Below are 21,715 nucleotides of genomic sequence, written 5' to 3'. Positions count from 1 at the left end.
TGGCTGGCTGGCTGGCTGGCTGGCTGGCTGGCTGGGTATGTCTGTAGCCTGGCAATACCTTGAGTGGCCACACAAGTTAAAGGAGGGGCGCTGTTGTGCAGGCACAAACACACACACACACACACACACACACACACACACACACACACACATACAGATTCACCGCTCCACTTCGAACCGAGGTTTGATTTTTCGTGTTATGACCTTGTCACCCACTTTGATTGTGAAGTTATCGACTTTTTTGAGGTTATGATTTGATCCAAAGAGGATGGACTCCGTTTTTCCCAGGTGAATTGATAATTTGTTGTCGTTAAGCCATGTGCAGATCTTACTTAGTTCAGAGTTAAGTGTGTTTTCAACCTGCAAGTGGTCCTTGCCTGAGACTAGGAGAGCCGAGTCATCCGCGAACAGGAACAGGTTGCAGTCACAAGCAGATGCCATGTCGTTCACGTATATTAGGAACAACAGAGGTCCCAGTATGCTACCTTGAGGAACACCACAGCTTACTGGGAGGGGGGGGGGGGGACAGGGTACCGTTAATCTCCACCACCTGTTCCCTCCCCACCAGGTAAGATTGCATCCACCTCACTGCTGCGCTGTCAAGAGCGATGCGCCATTCTCCTCTTGCTCCTGGTGATGTTCGGCCTTGTGGCCTCGGTAGTAGAACGTCCTGTGGATCGCCCCATGGACCACGATGGAGATAATGGGTTGGAGACGCCCCACTGGACGATGAAGGACTGGCTGGCAGAAGCTAATGCCAGCCAAGGTGGAGAGGAGAGCGTCTCCACGCTGTCTCCTGGGCCGTTCCCTTACATCATTGACGAGGCAAACAAATGCCCGGCGGGGAAGGCGGCGCCGTTCTTGGTGTTGCTGGTAACTGTCGAAGCTCATAATGTGGACCGTCGAGACGCCATACGACGGACGTGGGCAAACGAGAACCAGGAGGGAGTCCTCAGGTTGTTCCTGCTGGGGGTGAAGCCGGGCGAGCAAGGACGCCTGGAGCAGAACATCATGGAGTCGGAGAGCCAGGAGCACCAAGACATTATTCAGCAGGACTTTGTCGACAGCTACAACAACCTCACCCTGAAAACCATGATGGGTCTTAACTGGGTGGCCACACGTTGCCCGCGGGCCAGCTTCGCTATGAAGGTCGACAGCGACGTGTTCGTCAACACCAAGTACCTCGTCCATAAGCTGCTCAGACTGAAGCCCGGGGTGAAGGACTACTTCACAGGCAGAATCAAAAGGGGCGAGAGGCCGATCCGGGACAAAAAAAACAAGTGGTACATGTCCGAAGAGGAGTACCCGGGTCACACATACCCCACATTCGCCGGAGGGCCCGGTTACGTGTTCTCCGGAGATCTGGCTGCGAAAATCTACGGCACCTCTCTGAGCACTCCGCGCTTACTCCTCGAGGACGCGTACGTGGGCGTCTGCCTGGACAAGCTGGGGATGGAGCTCACACCGTCCCTGCCAAATGAGTTCAACCCATTGCCAGTTCCCTGGTCACTTCACAGCTACAACCACCTGGTCACCAACCACCAGGTTTCCCCTGGCGACATGCTGGAGTTCTGGAGCCGTCTGCTGCACTAAGGTAGAGTCGACCTGGTGGACCCTCATATTATTGGAAATATGAGATCCAATACCCAAACAGCATAGAGAGTCGTAACCGAACCTGTGGCCCCGAAATGACCAATGCCAAGGTTATTATATTAAGAGTTGTATGAGACTTCTTTCTGACATAAATGTCGCCCTGATTGCAGCTGCTGTCAGCAGCGCTGTGCCTCTCGTCACAAAATAAAAATAAATCCATGTTTTCTTTATTCCTTTATCTTTGGCTACCCAATACTAATGCTATATTCTGTCGCATGTGGTCTTGTTCATTATAGTCTGCTTTGAAGTTTCCATTAGGCTATGCTTTGCAGAGCATGACAACACGCAATGACAACTCCATTGTGAACCATTAACCAACACGTTACATTAATATCAACAATCTTTGATAATAATAATGATATAACTGCCCCAGACAGTGCTGCGAGTTCTAAAACAACTTTATTTCACTATCAAGGCATCAGATTAGATGCTGCATCGTTTAGTGCCATCCTGTGTTGTGATCTTTGTTTGTCTTTCCAATCTCGGCTGACTCGGTTCCACTCGGGTATCAATGGAACCTGTGATCTCACGGTCATATACCCGATACCCAGGACATACAGTATCGGCTCTGGCCCGGCACCAAGGTCACTTCTTTTGACAGACCCGGCTCTGTGCCGGGTCGGATCATGGATAATTTCGGTTCTCGGACCTACCCGAAGACCTCTAGCCTGCACATCATGCTTTTGTTTTACATGCAGCCAGTGAGTGGACACAGAGCGGTGTCAAATTTCACTCCACTTACGTGGTGGGAGGGAGGGGGGCTTGCCTTCCAAAGTTTAGAGCCACGGTGAGTTTATACTTCCATGAGTGTGTGGTGTGCCGATGCGTGCTTGAATTCACATCAACCTGTGTAGACCATGTGCTCTCAATTTAAGTTATAATTAGTCCATGATTGCATCTTCATCGACGCAGATGAAGGCTGTTTGAGAAAATAATGACTCATTATTAGGTCTGCTCAGACCCACTCTGAGGGAACGCGGACATTATTTGTTGGCCGGCGGATCTCGCCGCGTCCTCCGACGTCTCAAAATGATGCAGAGGGGTAGCCTACATGACTCCTGCTGCTGTCTGCTTTGAGTAAATGAGGAGGGACATGACTCCCCCTGCTGTCTACTTTGAGTAAATGAGGAAGTGATCCGCGGTGGAAAACGACTGATAAATCATAGTGATTTTATCATTATAATGGATAAGCCTAAACAAACCAGTTCACATGAACAATACTGATGTAAAATAAGATATATGAACGGCTACATTTATTTATACAATTAAAATGTCATGAGCCAGCACAGTTATAGGGGGGTTTGCCCAGACTTCTTTTTCTTCCGATCACCAAAAGAAGTCTGGGTTTCCGAGGCTAGCTCAGACCTAATAATGAGTCATGAAGAAATCATTAATTCTTAGAGTTAATGATTCTCCCATTCTATGTCATTCTACGTCGCAGGGGGCTCATTTCCATAGTACCTCCACTTCAGTTTCCTGGCAACTGAAGAGAAGGGGGCGGTACTTTTGGGGTGGATTCTATTGAGACTATGGGGTGGGTGGGGTAAAGTGGTGATAAAATTGGAACAATAAAGGGAAGATTAATATGGTACCATGCTAAAATCGGAACGATACAGAGAAGATTAGCATGGTGCCATGGTATCGTTAAAATTTTAGCCCAAAGATAGTGCCCCGTTGCCAACAAAGGGCATTTTGGTATTGCTTCTGAAACGGCTTGGAATTAGAGACAGACAGAACATGACATTTCAATATCCGAGTGTTTGTTTAGGCTAAAACCTGTATAAAACCGTATTATGGACCAATATTTATATAAAATATATATTTTTAAAAGCATGGTGTGGCCCCTTTAACGGTGTTGAAAACCTATCATCGTAGCAACTAGGGATGGACATCGGTATCGGCCAATATCAGAAGGCGTTTGGGATCAATATATGTAGGAAAATGAGCCTGAGTCAGGGGTTGAAACTAAGGTCTCAGAGGCACTTGCCCATCAGGCAAGTACAGGTCATGTTCTACTTGCCCTCAGGTCATGTCCACTTGCCCTCATAATCGTAAAATTTGGCTAATGTTTGTTTTTATAGTATAGTTTGTTGAGTTTGTTACTGTCTGTTGATGCAGTTCTAAAGGGCAATTCCAGTATAAAACACATCCCCCCCTTAATTTGCCTTTTATCATGAATGTACCTACGTGGTTTGGTCGATCTCTGTTATTGTTGTACCTCTTCATAGTTCTCCTGAGTGGTCCCGAGCCCATTCTCACAGCAAAAATGCGGTTAATAATACACAGACAAACACACTATTTTTTTCCGGTTCCAAAGTTACTTTTTTCCTCATGAATCGTATTTGTATAGTTCCAAAAGACAAATCAACGTGCTGTTAGATCCATCATTTGCAGTAATCCATGAGCAGATGCAATTCCGTCCTAATTTCCTCAAGACATTTCTTCGATTTTATTTATTATTATTCATGGAATTACTTACAAAATAACTTTGAAATATATTTATTTTTATGTGCAAGCAATGTAAGCTACAACATAAACACAAATTAATCATATTTTTTCTCAAGACATTCTGAAATAATGTGCAATGCCTCACCAGCATAAACTTTAGGTAAAATGTCCTTACGACCACAGGAAGTTAGTTATAGGCCTTTTTCTTATTTTTCTTCTCATTCATATGTGACTAGGTCTGGTACTTTCTTCCTTATGTCTGCATTGGACATTTTCTTTTTTTATCCAAGTACAGAATCTAAGCTTTCATATGATGTATCATTTGTTGGCATATTTGAAGAAGTTATGGACATTTTAAACTTGTTGCACCATAAACCCCAAAGTGCTTAAAAAGCCATTTGAATGCCAGGACACCTTGACACCTCTAGGTCGCCAGAAGTGGGTGTGACAATGGGAGGGACAATAAGTACTTACCTACACCCCTAAATCACTCCCCCCAAGTCAAACCACACCCACAGTGGTATAGCTGTCAACTTCAAATTTACTTTTATTTACTACAATTATTTAAAACTACTATTTAGTAGTAGACCTGTGGTAATATATTGTGCTGTAGTGCTTGCAGCCATGTCAGAAATAGTGGCCAGTGGTCTTTTCTACCTCCTCCCCTCCTTATATGCTCATCCTGTCATTTTCTTCTTTTTGTAGTTTTTATTTTTCACTAAAATAGTGTATTACAAAAGTACCTACATGTTATAATTAAGTAAAAGTATCAATACTGCAATGTAGAATCACTCTGTTACAAGTAAAAGTCCAGAATTAAAAATGTACTTGAGTAAAAGTACAAAAGTATTGGTATCCAAATGTACTTAAAGTACCAAAAGTAAAAGTACAAAATGTTTGAAAATAGCAGATCTACAAGCTCACAACGCGTCCCACCGCAATGCGTTGTGAGCTTGTAGATCGTCTATTTTCAAATAGCCTTGGTATAACATAGGGCTAAAGTGGTTTATGTATGTTTTAAACTATAGTTATTGCTTTGTAGATTTTGATTTTAATAGTCCAAAACATACATTAACCACAAAGGCACAAAGTTCTATGGGGCACCAGTTTTCATCAGTCCACGTTGCTCTACGGGGATGCACGTGCGCAACACCGTAACTCGTGACCTATCGAAATTGGTCGCCGCCGGCTAACTGTGCTATACATGTAACATCATCACTCATCAGTGTTTGTGTAACTTAAAGTGATAGTTCACCTATTTTTGACATAAAGCTGTGTGAAATACTTGCCATTAAAACAGTGGTTAAACATGTATTAATTGATTACCAGAGTCCCGTGGTCAGAGTTCTGGTCAGTTTTAGCTGAATATTAAGTAGTTCCAATGGGGTGGGGGCCATTTGGCGAGACCCAATCATTGAAAATAGATTAATCCACAAAACTAGCGTCATTTGTATTGTTGGCATATTTCTACCATATAGAGCGATGTTTCGTTCTGATCAGCTGACTGCAAAGCACCTTATTTTGGGGAAATACGTTGCAGCGGCGTAGTGATACTGGACACAAAAAATAGTACCATGTGACAGAGGGGTCAAAGTTGAACGAAAATTTGTCTATTTGGTAGAAATAGGTCAACAATACAAATGACGCTAGTTTTGTGGATTCATCTATTTTTAATGATTGGGTCTTGAGCCCCTGCCAAATCACCGGAACTACTTTATATTCATCTAAAACTGACCAGAACTCTGACCACAGGACTCTGGTAATGGATTCATATATTTGTAACCACTATTTTAATGGCAAGTATTTCACACAGCTTCATGTCAAAAATAGGTGAACTATCACTTTAAGTCAGAAGGATAATCTGACGGTTCTGACAGGCTTAACCGCCAGCGTTGTGAGCTTGTAGAAGAGCAACAATATCCCAGTTGTGTATACGATGCCTGCGTTTGCCTGCAGCTAGCGCTAGCTAACGTTAGCGTTAGCCGTTAGCCACTGCTAACTGCGTGAAGCTAACGCTATAGTGTATCTCGCAGCTCGGCCACTAGTCTGTAGTATAACAAAGCCCCGCCGTTCTCGAACGCGTCTTGCCTTTTGTGAACATTATATCCAAAAAGTAAAGGTCCTATGCCGGTCTCTCATCTGTTTACTTCATAAGCGTGGAAGAAATTCGAAGCAGCTTGTTGAAATAAAGTTTATATCGCTCATTTTGTCAGCCGGTCCTTTGTTTTTAGACATGCTACCTCCCCTGGTCACGTGGTATATAATAGAGGGGAAAATAATGCACCGGCTGACAAAATGAGTGATATAAACTCTTTATTTCAACACGCTGATTGGATTTTCTTCTACGCTTGAAAAGTAAACAGTTGAGAGAAGTGTATAGGACCTTTACTTTTTGGACAGAATGTTCACAAAAGGTAAGAAGCGTTCGTGAGCGGCGGGCTTTATTTTTTACCACAGACGAGAGGCTGAGATGTGAGATACGCTGTATAGCGTTAGCGCCGGCTGTTCCATTACGAGAAGACATCATCGATTCGCTGCATCTTTCTTTGTGTGCCCGAGAGCGACTCAGAGAGTCAGATCACGACGTATAAATCAAAAAATAAATCCTTCCAGAATACTGTCTTCTGCAAACCAATAACATTAGCGAGATGAAGTTAGTCACTGAGAGTGTTTACACACTACAACCAGATGCACCACGCTGTATGGGCGGTGCTCAGAGCGTGAACACGAGTGAAACCTGAGGAACAATGGATTCGGTAAGTCAATCGAAACGCTATGCAAATCTAAAGAGCTGACTTTTCCGCCTCCAGAAACGGTCTGTGTAATGTCTAAAAGTAAGGCAACTTTACTACACCAATGTTAACATTTGGCAACCTTAACAAAGATATCTAATGGAATGAAAACCCTCTAATATATTCAAACTGTGTTTAAATAAAAAAAAAACGAAAAACAAAGACAAAACTAAATCACTCTTGTTTTCGCGTTTTCTGACTTTTAAAATTGCCGAAATTAGGACGGTTCCTCCAGCCTCGGACACATATTACTAGATTCTAGCAATCAACAGACTAACCAGATTATAGTCTAGTGGTATTTCTGAAAAATGTGATTGTTAGAGGCATTTTGGGGTAAAAGTTGGGAACCAGTCTATTTTACACAATTCAAGGGTGCTGAATCTGAAAAAAATGGTTACCAAGCAAAATTTTGAGTTTTTGACCTTCTAATTTGCATAACAAAATAGCTGCAGAATTTTCAATTTTAACTCATTGAGTGCCAATCCCGAACTAGTTCGGCTTTATTAGCGTATCGCAGTGTGCCGATCCCGAACAAGTTCGGCTTTAAAAAAAAAAAAAAAAAAAAAAAAATTTTTGGAAAAAAAAATTTTTGAATTTTTTTTTTTTTTTTTTGGACCCCATCAAATCTGGTGAACATGATTTCAATCGCGATTTTGCATGTTCCACCCCCATACAACCCCATCTAACATACAGGGCAGCCATGTTTGTTTACATAACATGTAAAACATAATGGCGATTATCTCAAGAATGCCTGAACGGATTTCCAATCGGATTTTTTTGTTTGAAAGCTGTGAACAAACTGCACAAATCCACTCCAATGCAATCCAGGATTGCATTGGATTTTTTAGAGCTCATTCTTCTCAGTTTTTTTCCCATGCATGAGGTGTGCAAGGTTTAATCATGGCTAAGTTGACGAAAATAAGGCTTCTAAAATGCTTGGTAGCCAATAGCTAACTTCAAGCTAACTTCATCCTCTTCCTGTACATGCACAAAGGAAAGTGTTCAGGCAAGTCATGGCTGCAGGGCTTCTGCATATACCTGCATATACCAGCATATCTCTATGGGATTTTCTCTGGTCACTGGGCGCCCTCTAGTGGTGAAAGGGGTGGCACTCAAAGAGTTAAACTATTTCTTCTAGGGATATTTCACTTTCAAAAAACCTTTAGTAATTTTATCGTCTAATCAAGCTTTTGGGAACACCCAGGACAGTTTTTGAGTTGTTTGATTCAGTTTAGATTTAGATATTTGATATTCATTTTATCAGACACGCCCCCTTCCTATACAAACCCATTGTAACTTCAAACTCCATTTTAACCATGATAGATTTAATGAGAACATCCGTCCTTTTTTCTGGTGACTCCTGACTCCTAATACGTAAGCAGGTTGTTTTGTCAATAACATTTTTCACTTATCTTTAATCTTATCTTAAAAGTTCTTAATTGCATTTTATTTCTTTCATTTTCCCAAATGATTATAGAAAATAAACTAAAAAGGTTATCGAAAGAACACTACCTGTTCGTGTATTAGAAGGGCATCAGGAGTCACCAGAAAAAAGAATGGGTGTTTTCAATGAATCTATCATGGTTAAAATGTTTTATTTTTATTTAAAAGAGATATTTCACTTAAATACAAAAACATTTTAACCATGATAGATTCAATGAAAACACCTATCCTTTTTTTCTGGTGACTCCTGACGCCCTCTTAATACACGAACAGGCAGTGTTTTTCGATAACTTTTTTAGTTTCTTTTTAATAATTATTTGGGAAAATGAAAAATAAATAAATACAAAATATAAATTATTAAAAAGAAATGAAAGGAGTTATCGAAAGAACACAACCTGCTCACGTATTAGGAGGGCGTCAGGAGTCACCAGAAAAAAGGACGGGTGTTTTCATTAAATCTATCATGGTTAAAATGGAGTTTTGAAGTTACAATGGGTTTGTATAGGAAGGGGGCGTGTCTGATACAATGAATATCAAATATCTAAATATAAAATGAATCAAGCAACTCAAAAACTGTCCTGGGTGTTCGCAAAACCCTGATTATATGATAAAATAATTATTCTCAGATTCTGCACCCCTGAATTATGTAAAATGGCCTGGTTACCCACTTTTACCCCCAAATGCCTCTAACCTGCTTATAGAAGGCCTTTTTCCAGAATTTCCGCCAGACTATTATATTCTTCTGCTTTATTTTTCTTTTGATTTGATTTTATTTATACCATGATGCCTTGTTGTGTATATACTGGCTGTAATAACTCCAGGAGAAAGCATTCTTTGTGCTTAAGAAGTTAGTCCAGTTGATTTACGCTTTTAGCGTAGTAAGCTTCTAGAATACCTTTAGTTATGTACCTAAGTTACGTAGAAGCGTAAGTTACGCTGAAAGCTTGGTTGGGCAACTCAGCAGCAAATTTCACCTGCCCCGGGCAGTCTGGCAACCATTAGTGTCAATCCCTGAATGTTAAAGGGGTACTTCGGTTTTCAACCAAGTCTAAAATGCACCTTTTCCTTACATTACTGTTTTGTAGCCACTAGGGGGGCATCGTCTAGTTACGTCATAGACTGATTTGGCCAATGAAAAGCTTGGGTTCTCGAGGCTATGACGTAGCTAGAAGATGGTCAGTAAGGGTCGATTCACACTCTAATAAGGAGCCTAACTAATTTCCATTCATACTTTCTTAACGGCTAGTGCCGAAGTCGCTTATAAATATTGGAGGTCCATGGCATGACAACGTTTGTAGCCGATAAATGAGCGTTGCAGGGCGCTGAATGACTGGAGGTCCAGTGAGCAGCAGTTCCAGCAGGCAGCAGCACCAGTGACGGGGTCTCTTCTCTCTCTCTCTCTCACTCACTCTCACAAACGCTCAAGCTCTGTCGAAAACATTTAATCTACAAGCTCACATTATAGGCGTGCCGCCTCTCTTGCTGCATGCATGTCATCACACAGTCACAACTTGTTGTGGAAAACCTAGTATCAACACAGAACACTAGCAACGTTGTTTTCTCTTTAAAACGGTCGGTGACTAAAGTGTGTGTGTGTGTGTGTGTGTGTGTGTGTGTGTGTGTGTGTGTGTGTGTGTGTGTGTGTGTGTGTGTGTGTGTGTGTGTGTGTGTGTGTGTGTGTGTGTGTGTGTGTGTGTTTCGCGCGCGCCTCCCAGTCCATCACTCTCGTCTCCAGCCAGAGTGAGAACCAGCTGAAAATGTATCCGCTCTGCGACGTTCAATACACGGCCACACAAGCATTTGCAAGTCGGCGTGTCTCGCTCCCAAACAACCGCTGTTTCCTTGGCTTCACAGACGAAAATATGAACTTGGAGCCGGGCTGAATGAATTAGAAGACACCGCTGAGCACCGAAATGAAGCCACAACATTTCGGCAGCACCGAGGAGCCGAATTTAGTCGGTTGATGCTCTCCCGAACCGGGAGGGAAAACCTATATTTGGGTCTGGACATTGCCGAACCAAAATTAGTTACGCTCCTTATTAGAGTGTGAATCGACCCTAAGGCTACAGAAACTACAAATAGGTTTGACCCAGTGTGGTTGACGTAGCGCGAACCCCATCCCCCTCAACACTAGTTAGCACAACAACAACAAACAGTATGGTTGTTTCAGACATGTTTTCTACTGACATAGGGACTTGCTGGCAGAATCTTCGGTAGAACTACTTTTTTATCTGAACTGGAGTAGGCTATACATTAGATTAGAAGAAGAAGAAGAAAAACAAAGCAGCAACGGGAACCAGAGAGAAAAGATGAGGCGTCTGCCAGCTGGGACTCCACTAAGGCCCTTTTTACATGAGGACGAATTTGTAATTACCAGGTAGTTTTTACTAGTGAAACGGCCATTTTGACACACGGAGACGCGTTTTTATGACCTAATCCGACACTTTTTTGAATTCGGGTCTGAAAGTGGAAAAGTGCGTTTTCGCATCATTTTCGCAACAGTGTAATAAAGGAAATCGGCAGCGAGGGAGAGTGCGATGATATCATAGCACCCCCTCCCCTGATCCCCCTCCCCTGCTGCATAACAGTGTCAGTCTGTCAGACTAACCGAAAATGTATTATTATTATTTGTGTTGTTGTAGGCCTAATTAAAACCCAGAAAATAGCCCAAACTGAACACATAGCAATCTATTAGCCCAAACCTCATTTGAAAAATGTCAGGAGTATATGAAAGCCTTTTAAAAATGTCTATAGCCTATTGCCTATGTAACATTTATTGGTTTATAGACAAAATAATCAATTACAACTGCCAGCAGAAGTAGGTCGGATCAATAATTACGCATGAGTCGCACCTGGTAGCCTAGCTGGCCTGACGGAGTTGCAACAGCTCTCCTCTCCGCAAAGTTAAATTAAACCATTAGGCTATGGATTGGTAACCATTCCATTCTAAGCAAACTAATGATTAATGACTATTTTGCGTTCCCCTTTTCAACTTCTCACCAACAAATACTGGATTAATTCTTCATGCGCCACATCACAGAAGCAGCGGACTTCAGGTAATGAGTGCGTTATTGTAATATACTGAGTCTTGCTGACAGACAGACAGACAGTGATTTATCCAGATGCTTTGCCATTAGGCTACTCACACAAGTAATGTAATGAATATGCTGACAGACAGACAGAATAAAAAGAGTCCACGAATAGGCCTGCACACTCGCTCATAATGTCAAAAGAAAAAAGAAAAGAAAATCCTCCTCCTCCGGCTGCTCGACGCGATCCTGCCAGCAGCGTCAGTTCTGCAAATGCTAAGGTATGGTAACATGGCTGTTGTCTTGCACGTGTGAAGGCATGCATGCAATACACCAGTCATGTTGCCAATACTTTTTGGCAACAAGCATGATGAATTCATTTTAAGAAGTACATTTTATTATTTTCTCCTGTAATCAAGGTACGTTATACCATACCCATGTGCGCCTCTGTAGAAGCTCTGCCTCGCTTGCATCCATTGGTGCGTTATGCGTTTTTTCCGACTTTATATCGCCCATCCCCATAGATAATGTCCAGAAATTTGCTCCATATAAATGATGTTCCAACCTTCGTCTTCCAGGTGGCTTTTATTGGCGTTTTAAAAAACCTCTATGATTTAAATTCAGCCGACTGGCTGCACTGCAGGATAATATGGATTTGGGAGCATAGCCTAATTACAATGCATGTCTCATTAAAAACAACATAGGCTATATTTTATAGTTGAAGGGTAAATACACAGTAGCCTATATGTACGGGCATATGTAGGTCTACTACAGCATTTTGCATGACATGGTGCGTTTCGTGTAAACGCAGACAATACGAGTCAATGAGGAGCCAATGCGAGGTGTAAAGGCGATCTTATTTTGATAACGAATCCAAAATGAGATCGGCAACGTCTCCGTTTAATAGTAGCCTAAGCTAACATCATACAGACACACTGTTGTATGACCACTCTCTGCACCCAGGTTATTCTGCCCACCTTTGTTTGTGTGACTACTTCATGCTGCTAGGATCCCTAAATTGAACTGGAGGAGACAACAGAAACCCAATGGTATGTGTTTCATTCATGTATAACTTATTTGTGTATGTGTGTGTCATCATCAATGTGTCCTGGCATACACATTCTTATTTTAATCCCAATTACTTTATGTAAAGTCTGTATGTTTTCTTTAGAATGTGTATGATGGCACTTATTTGACTATGTATTTCACATTAGTGGTACAGTGGTTCTCACACCTTTTATTTTTCAGTACCCGGGTCCATTTGGTTCCATTTGTACACTCTGACAGAGATGGAAAGAGGACTTACTTGAGTAAAAGTATCAATAGGCCTACTGCAATATAGAAACGCTAAAAAAAGTTTTAAAGTATTGGCATCAAAATATACTTAAAAGTACAAAATGTTTGAAAATAGCAGATCCACAAACTTACAACACATCGCATCAACGCATAGTGAGCTTGTAGATCGTCTATCTTCAAATAGCCTGGGTATAAAATAGGGCTTAAGTTGATTAATTAGATTTTATAATATAATCATTTATGTGCAAAGTAACAAAAGTTTTCAAATAACTGTAATGGAGTACTATATTTGTACTATATTTGGATTCGAGCTGGAGTCAAGTACAACTACAGAAAGCTGGAAATATTCAAAGTACAAATACCTCAACATTTTACAAGTACTGCTTACACTACTGCACTCAGAAACTTGTGGTCCATTTGAACCAGTTGAACCATCTTCAACTGAAGGTCCCTCAACACACTTTGAGAACCACAGCACTAGTAGGCTATTTAGGGCTAGCAGATCTGTCTCTGGTAATATTTAATATTTGTATGTCCATGACAAAAATGTACACCAGGGGTAGGCAACCTTAGGCATGGGTGCCAACATTGGCACAGGGAGGGTGATCACTGGCACAAGGAGACAGGATTTTTATTTCAAATATATATTTTAAACATGGTCAATTAGATGAAGTCACCTAATTTGCAGCAAATTGCATCCTGCACATAATTCTACATTCATTAAAGCTATGAACTCTGACTGGGGAGGGAGTCGGGGAGACAAATGAGTTATTGCTCGGAGTCTAATGATTGTTATAACAATGTCCTGCCAATCAAAATATGTCCACCTTTTTGATGGCGTGTCATTAAAATTCATGTTGACATGGCACACTGACTATCTAGATAATAAAACCATGGTGCTTCATTTGAAAAAGGTTGCTGACCCCTGATGTACACGATAAGCTGGCATGGTGATGAACCCTTTGTTTGTGACAGAGACAATGCAACATGTTACAACACAGTCTTTTCTTCTTCTCACTCCAGGCACTGCAGTATCGTTTGGAGTGTGTCCTCCTGAGGCAGCAAGTGGAGAGTCAACGATGTATTCTTACCCTGGCATCATTATATTGTATTATATATAACAAATGCATAGATATGTGAAAATCTGTGTGATCCTTGTCATACTCCTAGTCATAATAGATAATAAAATAGATTCAAGACATTGGATTTCCCTTCTTTTTTGTTTTTATTTGTAAGAAATATAATGTACACAGTTGTAGTATTGACTGAGTGCTGTGTGAACCTGCCACTTGTAACACAGTAAACAGAGTACAATCAAATTGTAACACAGTAGCAAGTACTTTTGTCTGTTTCAGAGGAGGCATTACTGTAGTCCAGTGGTTCTCAACCCTTGAGTCTGTGGGAGTTTGAGCTTGTAGATCGGCTAGTTTCACAATATTTATCTGTGGAACGGAGTCAAGCTGAATGTAATGCCTCAACTCCTACAGTCCAAGTGCTTATCAGGGTGGGGGGTCCCCAGTTCAAATATGATTGTTGTGGGGATACCGGGGGTCACGGCTTGAAGAGGTTGAGAACCACTGCTCTACTCCAGCAAATAATGGGTGATTCGGGTGTAAAATATATATACTTGAATGAAATATAAAAGACATATTTTCATGACAGATTGCAAGGATTAAACCAAAAAAGCTCATGACAACGTTATATATTGTTTTAATCAAAACCTGATTCTTCGTTTGCCTGCCTTTTTGGTGTGGGCTCCACCTGAAATTGAAACCGTTGTTCTAATACAGTTTGTGCTGTAGATACTACTAAGTCTACGCTCCGCATTATTTTTGTCATGAAATAAAACGCATCCAACTCCGACCACCGCGTATTTCCGGGTTTTCTGCGGTGGCTCGAAGTGGGTGCATTTTATTTCATGACAAAAATGTATTTTACAGAGTGTGGGGTGCCGAGAGGCTTCCCACCGCGGAGAATACACTTTCAACAACGCAAAACTACCTTTGGTTAGGTGAGTAGCGATGTGGTTTAGTTTATTTTGACCTAAGTTGAGCCCTGGTAGGGGTATAGAAATCCTGGTCTCGTCTTTGAGTCAGCCGCCTGTCAGAGTGTCAGTGAGAATCGCTGACACTCCAGAGCTAGGACATGTGGAGGGTTGTCTCGGATGTCTTAGGTTTCTGACATGTTCCCTGTGTTAGCTGATCTAATGTAGAAATTTAGCAGACACTTATATCTGCAGAAGGGCTGCACGATTCTTTTAAATGATTATTTTTCTCCCTACGAATTGGAAAATTATTCACACTTTTATCTTGTTTCCCAATTTGACTTATTAAAATAACAAGCTCACAAGCCCTCTCAAGTCTTTCGAATGTTATTACTGAGTGTACAGAGCAGACGAGGCAACATTAGAGTTGAAAGAGGCTTTAGTGTAGTCTAATATTAAAAAATTAGATCACATTGATGTATGAATCGAGATTGTAAATAATATTCCTGGGAGTTCCTTTTAAGCTGCTTCTTCTACTGCATCTCTTCATTCAGAGGGCAATGTAGACAGTTGTACCGCTGTCCTCCCGCAGGACTGCTAGCTTGGACATGGTGGATTATGAACTGCCACTGATGTGTCAGCTTATTTATGCAATTATAGACAACAAAGAGGAGGAAAAAAGTTTCAGGGTTCACAGTTTCACACACATTTTTTACAATAAAATTTCAAAACGTTGCCATAGCTTTTACTCCATTTCCAGGCCTATAGTAATAATATGAATCCTAAACCAGTTTGCAAAAAAAATAATAATAATAAAAAAAAATAACAGATCTATAAGCTAACAACAGTAACACTGCATTTTACCATGTTACATCTTTCATGTAATGTTGGGGGGTTGTTCTCGGGCAGAAACCTATTTTTTATTATTTTGTTTGTAAGTTAAAACCCTACTTTATACTACAGCGTAGAACAACAGCATACAGCGTAGAACAACAGCATAAAAAGTAACTGGCAACAGTGCTGAATGATTACAATTTAGCCAATTAGCAGATGATTTTAAGCGACTTACAATAAGCTGGTAATACATCAATATAATGAGCAAGATAATGTCAGTACATCAACAACAATATAACAAATGCATAGGAATATCAATCTAGAAAAGCAATAACATTTAGACCACGCACCTATAAGTAAAAACTTTTCTAAAAAAAAAACAACTAAAGACAACTAAAGAAATTCGATCTAGCTTTATGTATGGTCAATGAGGGAAGAGGAGTGTTTTCTTAGCTTTGCATTGTGTCCATCAATTCTTCCGTAATGCATTGTGTCCATCAATTCTGCCATTCCATCTTGGTGGAAGTCATCTGTTGTGAAATGTTCACTACACAGCTGAAGATTCAGAGGGGAGAGGGGATGTTATCATGGATGTTATGCTGTTAGCTTAGCTTTGGCTGTCGTTGCGCTGCTCTCGCAAAGCATTATGGGTGCTGTAGGAAGTGTGGTCAGAGTGAGCTCAGGGACTTTCGAAAAAAACAGTTCTCACTCACTGGATCACCCAAATAAAATGCATGTTTTTTTTTTCTCATGTTCGAATATCATACTATGGGATATGTATGCGATAAGGTCTTGCTGCGCGGTCATTATGGTTTATATGGACACGACGGGGTTATAATTCCCCGAGGCGGAGCCGAGGGGAATTATCAGCCCGAAGTGTCCATATAAACCATAATGACCAAGCAGCAAGACCTTATAGCACTTATTACATCGGCTAAACAATACAATAAATTAATTAAAAGGCAGTTGACAACAAAATAGGCTCCAACAAGTATGGCTTTGTTTATTTAGTAAGTGTTTACATGAAGTCTGCTGAGTCCGCACAAAGAAATAGTGCCTTCTGGGCCACATAACGTTGTGTAGGCTAAGTTAGCCTGTTAGCCTGGCTAACTGCTACCTACTAGCCTAAAGTCACATCACACCAGCCTGTTTAGGGTCCGTATGCATGTTAAACTGAACGTTTCCATTGAAGGTACAGTTAAACAAGGTGAATCCTTCAGGAGCATTGAAGTTGACGTTTCTGTCATTCATCTCTACGACGCGTAGTTCTGACCGCGGCTTCGCAGCTGCAGAAACACCTAGGAAACACATAATGACTAAAATCAGGCAACTGCAAGACTTGCTTTTCGCGTCATTTAGTTACTTTATAACAGGCTATGATAATATGAGAGACACTCACCAGTTGAGCTGCTGCTGTTGCCTGGATTGGAGGACAGGATCTTGCTCCATTTTTCCCTGTCTGTAGTGCTAGGAGCCCAGTAACTCCGCAGACTCCCCTCGCATCTGTGGCCCGTCACCGACATAATCTCCCTACTCTCCAGACCAGCTTGAGAGAGAAGCTGCACAGCGGTGCTCCTCAAGCTGTGATTTGTGTACCTCCTTGAAAGTCCGACTGCTTGGCTGATTTGAGGCAACATTAGCCCAAGGAAGTTGTGCCCCATGGGCTCACGAGAGTACCACACTGCTTGACTGTTCAGTAGCTGCTGGTCTTTCTTTAGTGGGTGAAGGTAGAACGCTTTAGCGTCAGGAGGGCAAAGGGATAAATATTTTTTGAAACTGGCAACGGGGCATTTAGGATTACCAGGCTCTGCAAATATACACCCCCTGTGATTTTATTTACATGGATCTCTGGCATCTTTGTGGTTCTTGGTCTCAGCGTTGTGAGCGAGAGAAATATATTCATTGCCATTCTCATCTTGTTTCACAATGAAGGAATCTCTTGTCAAGTGTCTATTTCCCTCTCTGCCTCGTCTTGCCAGATGTAGTTGGACATCAAACCATACTTTCCGGACCAGTCCGCTCGCAGTGTTGGTAGACAGCGCCTCCGAGCTCTTAATAAGCTGTAAATCTGTAGCAGAGATAGGGGGATGGTGTTGGCTGACGTCTTTCCCCGTTTTTCGAAGGTTTTTAATGACAGATGTAAACACTCCGTTGCTAGATTTGAAGGTAACACAGTTCATTATGTCAAGTTTTGAGAAGTGGTGACATATTCCAGCCCTGAGTGCCATATAACTGGCAACTGAGTAGGACTTTCCCTGGCTATTTTGTACAGAGGCATAAAAAGAACGTAGCGCCTGATTCAGGGTTTCAGCTCCATACGTTTCAAAGTCTGTTGACATTTTCTTTTCCACCAACCAGTCTTTAAACACCCCCATAGCCCATTCCGTGCTTTTCTTTGTGTTTATTTCATGTCTGTCTTCTTCAATTTTGTCAATGTCTTTATCGTTGAGCTCTCTGTGCCTTTTAACGTCCCTGGTGGTGTTGTCTTGCTTTGTCGGCACTGTTTTCTTCTCTTCCCTTTTTCTCTTTTTTACAGGAGACAGGTCACTCATTAACCACGACTCAAGCGTTTCATTTTCTCCGAATATGTTGAAGTTCACTTTAAATAAATCGTTCATTGTTCCGTATTAAACAAGTTTAGCCACAGGGGAAAGTAGTAGTTGTACACACAGCCGGTTATAAACAAAGCCGGGACTTCTTTATGCGGAAGTGCGCATTGATACTAACCAGACTGAATGCAGCAGCAGCAGCTGCTCTGAGCCTTTGATTAGGCAGCGGTGAATTATAGAGCGGAGCGATCATTATACGCTCATAATTCACCGCTGATTTCAGCGCTCGACCAATCAGAATCAAGCATTCAACCGAGCCATGTAATAAATATATATATATATTTTCCCATGTTCGAATATCATACTATGGGATTAAAAAAAGCCCTTAAATAGTGGCGAAGCACTCCTTTAAGTAGGTGATGGCTCATTTTGTACATGGAACATGGTAGAGAAAAGCGTTGTCATTTTAGGAATCCTGTGTTGACCATCATGCTATTTTTTCTGCTCCTAGACATCCTGCACATGGTTGTGTGTAAAGAGGAGGATTATATTAAACAGGAGAGGAGCTCCAGTCTGCTCCAGGAGGAACCAGAGCCTCCACACATTAAAGAGGAACAGGAGGAACCAGAGCCTCCACGCATTAAAGAGGAACAGGAGGAACCAGAGCCTCCACACATTAAAGCACAGGAGGAAATACTTCAAAGACCAGAGGAACTTGATGGATCTATGTTGACATTACTAGCAGTTAAAAGTGGAGTTGATGCTGACATCTTTTCACACTGCTCTGAAGTTAAACTTGAATCTGACCCTGAAGTCAGTGACGACAGTGATTGGGGGGAGATGTTTTCAAGTAGAGGTGTCACCACTAGAGAAAAACCTTTCCAGTGTAGATTGTGTAACACGAGTTTCAGTGAGTCAGGTACCTTACTTAGCCACACAAGAGAAAAACATTTCCACTGTAAACATTGTGACAAGAGTTTCATTCAGTTTGGTCATCTAAAGTCACATGAGCGTATCCACACTGGAGAAAAACCTTTCCATTGTAAAATCTGTAACAAGAGTTTCAGCCAGTCATATACACTAAAGACACACCAGCGTATCCACACTGGAGAAAAACCTTTCCACTGTAAACATTGTGACAAGAGTTTCATTCGGTTAGGTGATCTAAAGACACACCAGCGTATCCACACTGGAGAAAAACCTTTCCATTGTAAAATCTGTAACAAGAGTTTCAGCCAGTCCTATACACTAAAGACACACCAGCGTATCCACACTGGAGAAAAACCTTTCCACTGTAAACATTGTGACAAGAGTTTCATTCGGTTAGGTGATCTAAAGAAACATGAGCGTATCCACACAAGAGAACAAACCTTTCCAGTGTAAACGCTGTGTTTCATTCAGTTAGGTGCCCTGAAGACACATGAGCGTATCCACACTGGAGAAAAACCCTTCATTGTCACACGATTTTCAATAACTTATGTAATCTAAAGACGCATGGGCGTTAGGGCTGCAACGATTAATCATAATCAAATCGATTTTTCAATTAGTTGCCAACTAATTAAGTGTGCCTGCCATGCAATGGCACAACACTTATTGTACTCCCCCATACTTAAGTAAGTAAGTAATGTTCTTGCAAATTTCTGCACGTAATAACTGCCGCACAATTTACGCCACCGCCGCAATATAGACATCAAAACGTGCGGCTCGGCCGGGAATAGGTTGCTATTACTTTTCTTTCCGATCCGCGATACCATTGCAACGTAATTCGCAAAAAACTACGCCCAAAAACCCCATTGACTTAGAATGGGGGAAATTTCAGCACGTAATAACTGCCGCACGATTTACGCCACCCCCACAATATATACATCAAAATGTGCGGCTCGGCCGGGAATGGTGTGCTATTACTTTTCTTTCCGATCCGCGATACCATGGCAACGTAATTCGTAAAAAACTACACGCAAAAAAACCCCATTGACTTAAAATGGGGGACTCGGAAAAAAACCCAGAAACTTTGGCGTCACATACTTTTGCCTAGCAACGTCATTTAAACTTTGAAATGCACACACAACTTTGGTCTTTTTCCGACCAATAGGGATGAGCTGTAATTGATTAAGCCCCGCCCCTCTGTAACAGGAAGTGCCCCCTCGCCAAACAGGAAGTGCCTCTACATCTCATGAACCGTTTGTCGTACAGACGCGTGGGTGGTGTCATATGACTTGATTAAGAGTTCTTAACCATAATTGGGGCCTATTTCGCCAAACAGGAAGTTCCCCTCACCAAACAGGAAGTGACCCTATATCTCATGAACCGTTTGTCGTACAGACTTGTGGGTGGCGTCAAATGACTTGATTAAGAGTCCTTAACCATAATTGGGGCCTATTTTGCCAAACAGGAAGTGCCCCTCACATAACAGGAAGTGACCCTATATCTCATGAACCGTTTGTCGTACAGACGCGTGGGTGGAGCATGTGACTTGATTAAGAGTCCTTAACCTTAATTGGGGCCTATTTGGCCAAACAGGAAGTGCCCCTCGCCAAACAGGAAGTGACGCTATATCTCATCAACCATTTGTCGTACAGACACGTGGGTGGTGTCATATGACTTGATTAAGAGTCCTTAACCTTAATTGGTGCGCCAAACAGGAAGTGCCCTTCGCCAAACAGGAAGTGCCTCTATATCTCATGAACCGTTTGTCGTACAGTCGATAATGTTGAAGCTAATGCAAAAAATGCTTATGTTAAAAAATCTAACGCTAATGCTAACACCAACCGCTCCACAAGGTTGCACACACTTAGCGAGCTGCAGGCACACTTAAAATTTCTTAGAAATTGTATTTTCTAGTTTAGTAATCGTAATTGAATCTGCAACTAATCGCTGGAATTTCTATTAATACCATGCAGGAATATAGGGTCAAGAACAAAGAATATGACTTGAATATTTGAATTACCTATTTGAAAAGAGTACTCTTACCCTTTAGCCTGACAAATGTGTAGCTATTCTTTAATCAGTATGCAGTCAGAAAAAGGTATTTCTTTTAGTAGCAACCTAATCGGCAGCTGAGCAATGCATTTTTGAATTAATTATTCATCTTTAATGTATTTTATGTTAGTTAAAAGATGTCTAAAAGGATCAAATCTAACGTATAAGGTAATAGCTAGTCTTAATTTCCTCAGTCTGTTGTAAAGGTAACCATTTACATTGATCTTTTTTTTTGCTGACACTTTAATTTCTTTTTTTTCTTTTTTTTTTTGCTTGAGGATCAAGGGTCTGACATTAACTCTACTACTGCCAGATTATTTATTTATTTATTAGGTCTGGTGCCATCAAAAAGCGGCTTACCTTTGCAACGTTATAGTAGATAGATAGAAGACATTTTTTAGAAAGAAAACCCCTGACTATCAATCTCTGTATGTTAGACTGAGCAGGGCTCTACACCAGTGGTTCTAATATATTTTTGGCTCAGGTCACACATGTAATAACTTTTCCATCCACGGTACCCCTGAATTACAATGTTACTTTATTAAACCTTTTGTCATGTTAATGATACATAAATAAGTCAATATGTCCCCCACAGTATATCACAAGGAAAACTGGAAAGAACATCTGTTTCAATTCGGACTTTGTTTTCCATTATACAAAACTTTTATACTTGGCCTTTAATTCCCCCAAAATAGCTCATCCTTGTAG

The 21,715-nt window shown here is 41.4% G+C and overlaps 2 protein-coding genes across 2 annotated transcripts in view; both read left to right on the top strand.

The window, feature by feature from the left end:
• Nucleotides 1–19,837, top strand: part of LOC308289670 (uncharacterized protein) — a 31,309-nt gene extending 11,472 nt beyond the window's left edge. Inside the window, exon 3 of the mRNA XM_080731413.1 lies at nucleotides 18,540–19,837. Within this exon, the coding sequence (XP_080587539.1) occupies nucleotides 18,540–19,411 (872 nt within the window). The 3' untranslated portion in view covers nucleotides 19,412–19,837. The remainder of the gene's footprint in view (nucleotides 1–18,539) is intronic.
• Nucleotides 637–1,593, top strand: LOC308289423 (beta-1,3-galactosyltransferase 2-like; the record flags this gene model as incomplete). Its single annotated transcript, XM_080731113.1, has 1 exon — nucleotides 637–1,593. The coding sequence occupies one exon, from the start codon at nucleotides 637–639 to the stop codon at nucleotides 1,591–1,593; it is 957 nt and encodes a 318-aa protein (XP_080587239.1).
• Nucleotides 19,838–21,715: the final 1,878 nt, after the last annotated feature.

Source organism: Nannobrachium achirus, assembly GCF_963921795.1.
Source record: "Nannobrachium achirus genome assembly, chromosome: 8".
NCBI classification, from domain to species: domain Eukaryota; kingdom Metazoa; phylum Chordata; class Actinopteri; order Myctophiformes; family Myctophidae; genus Nannobrachium; species Nannobrachium achirus.
The sequence above is the reverse complement of the archived record's forward strand: the minus strand, read 5'-3'. Positions and strand labels throughout refer to the sequence as shown.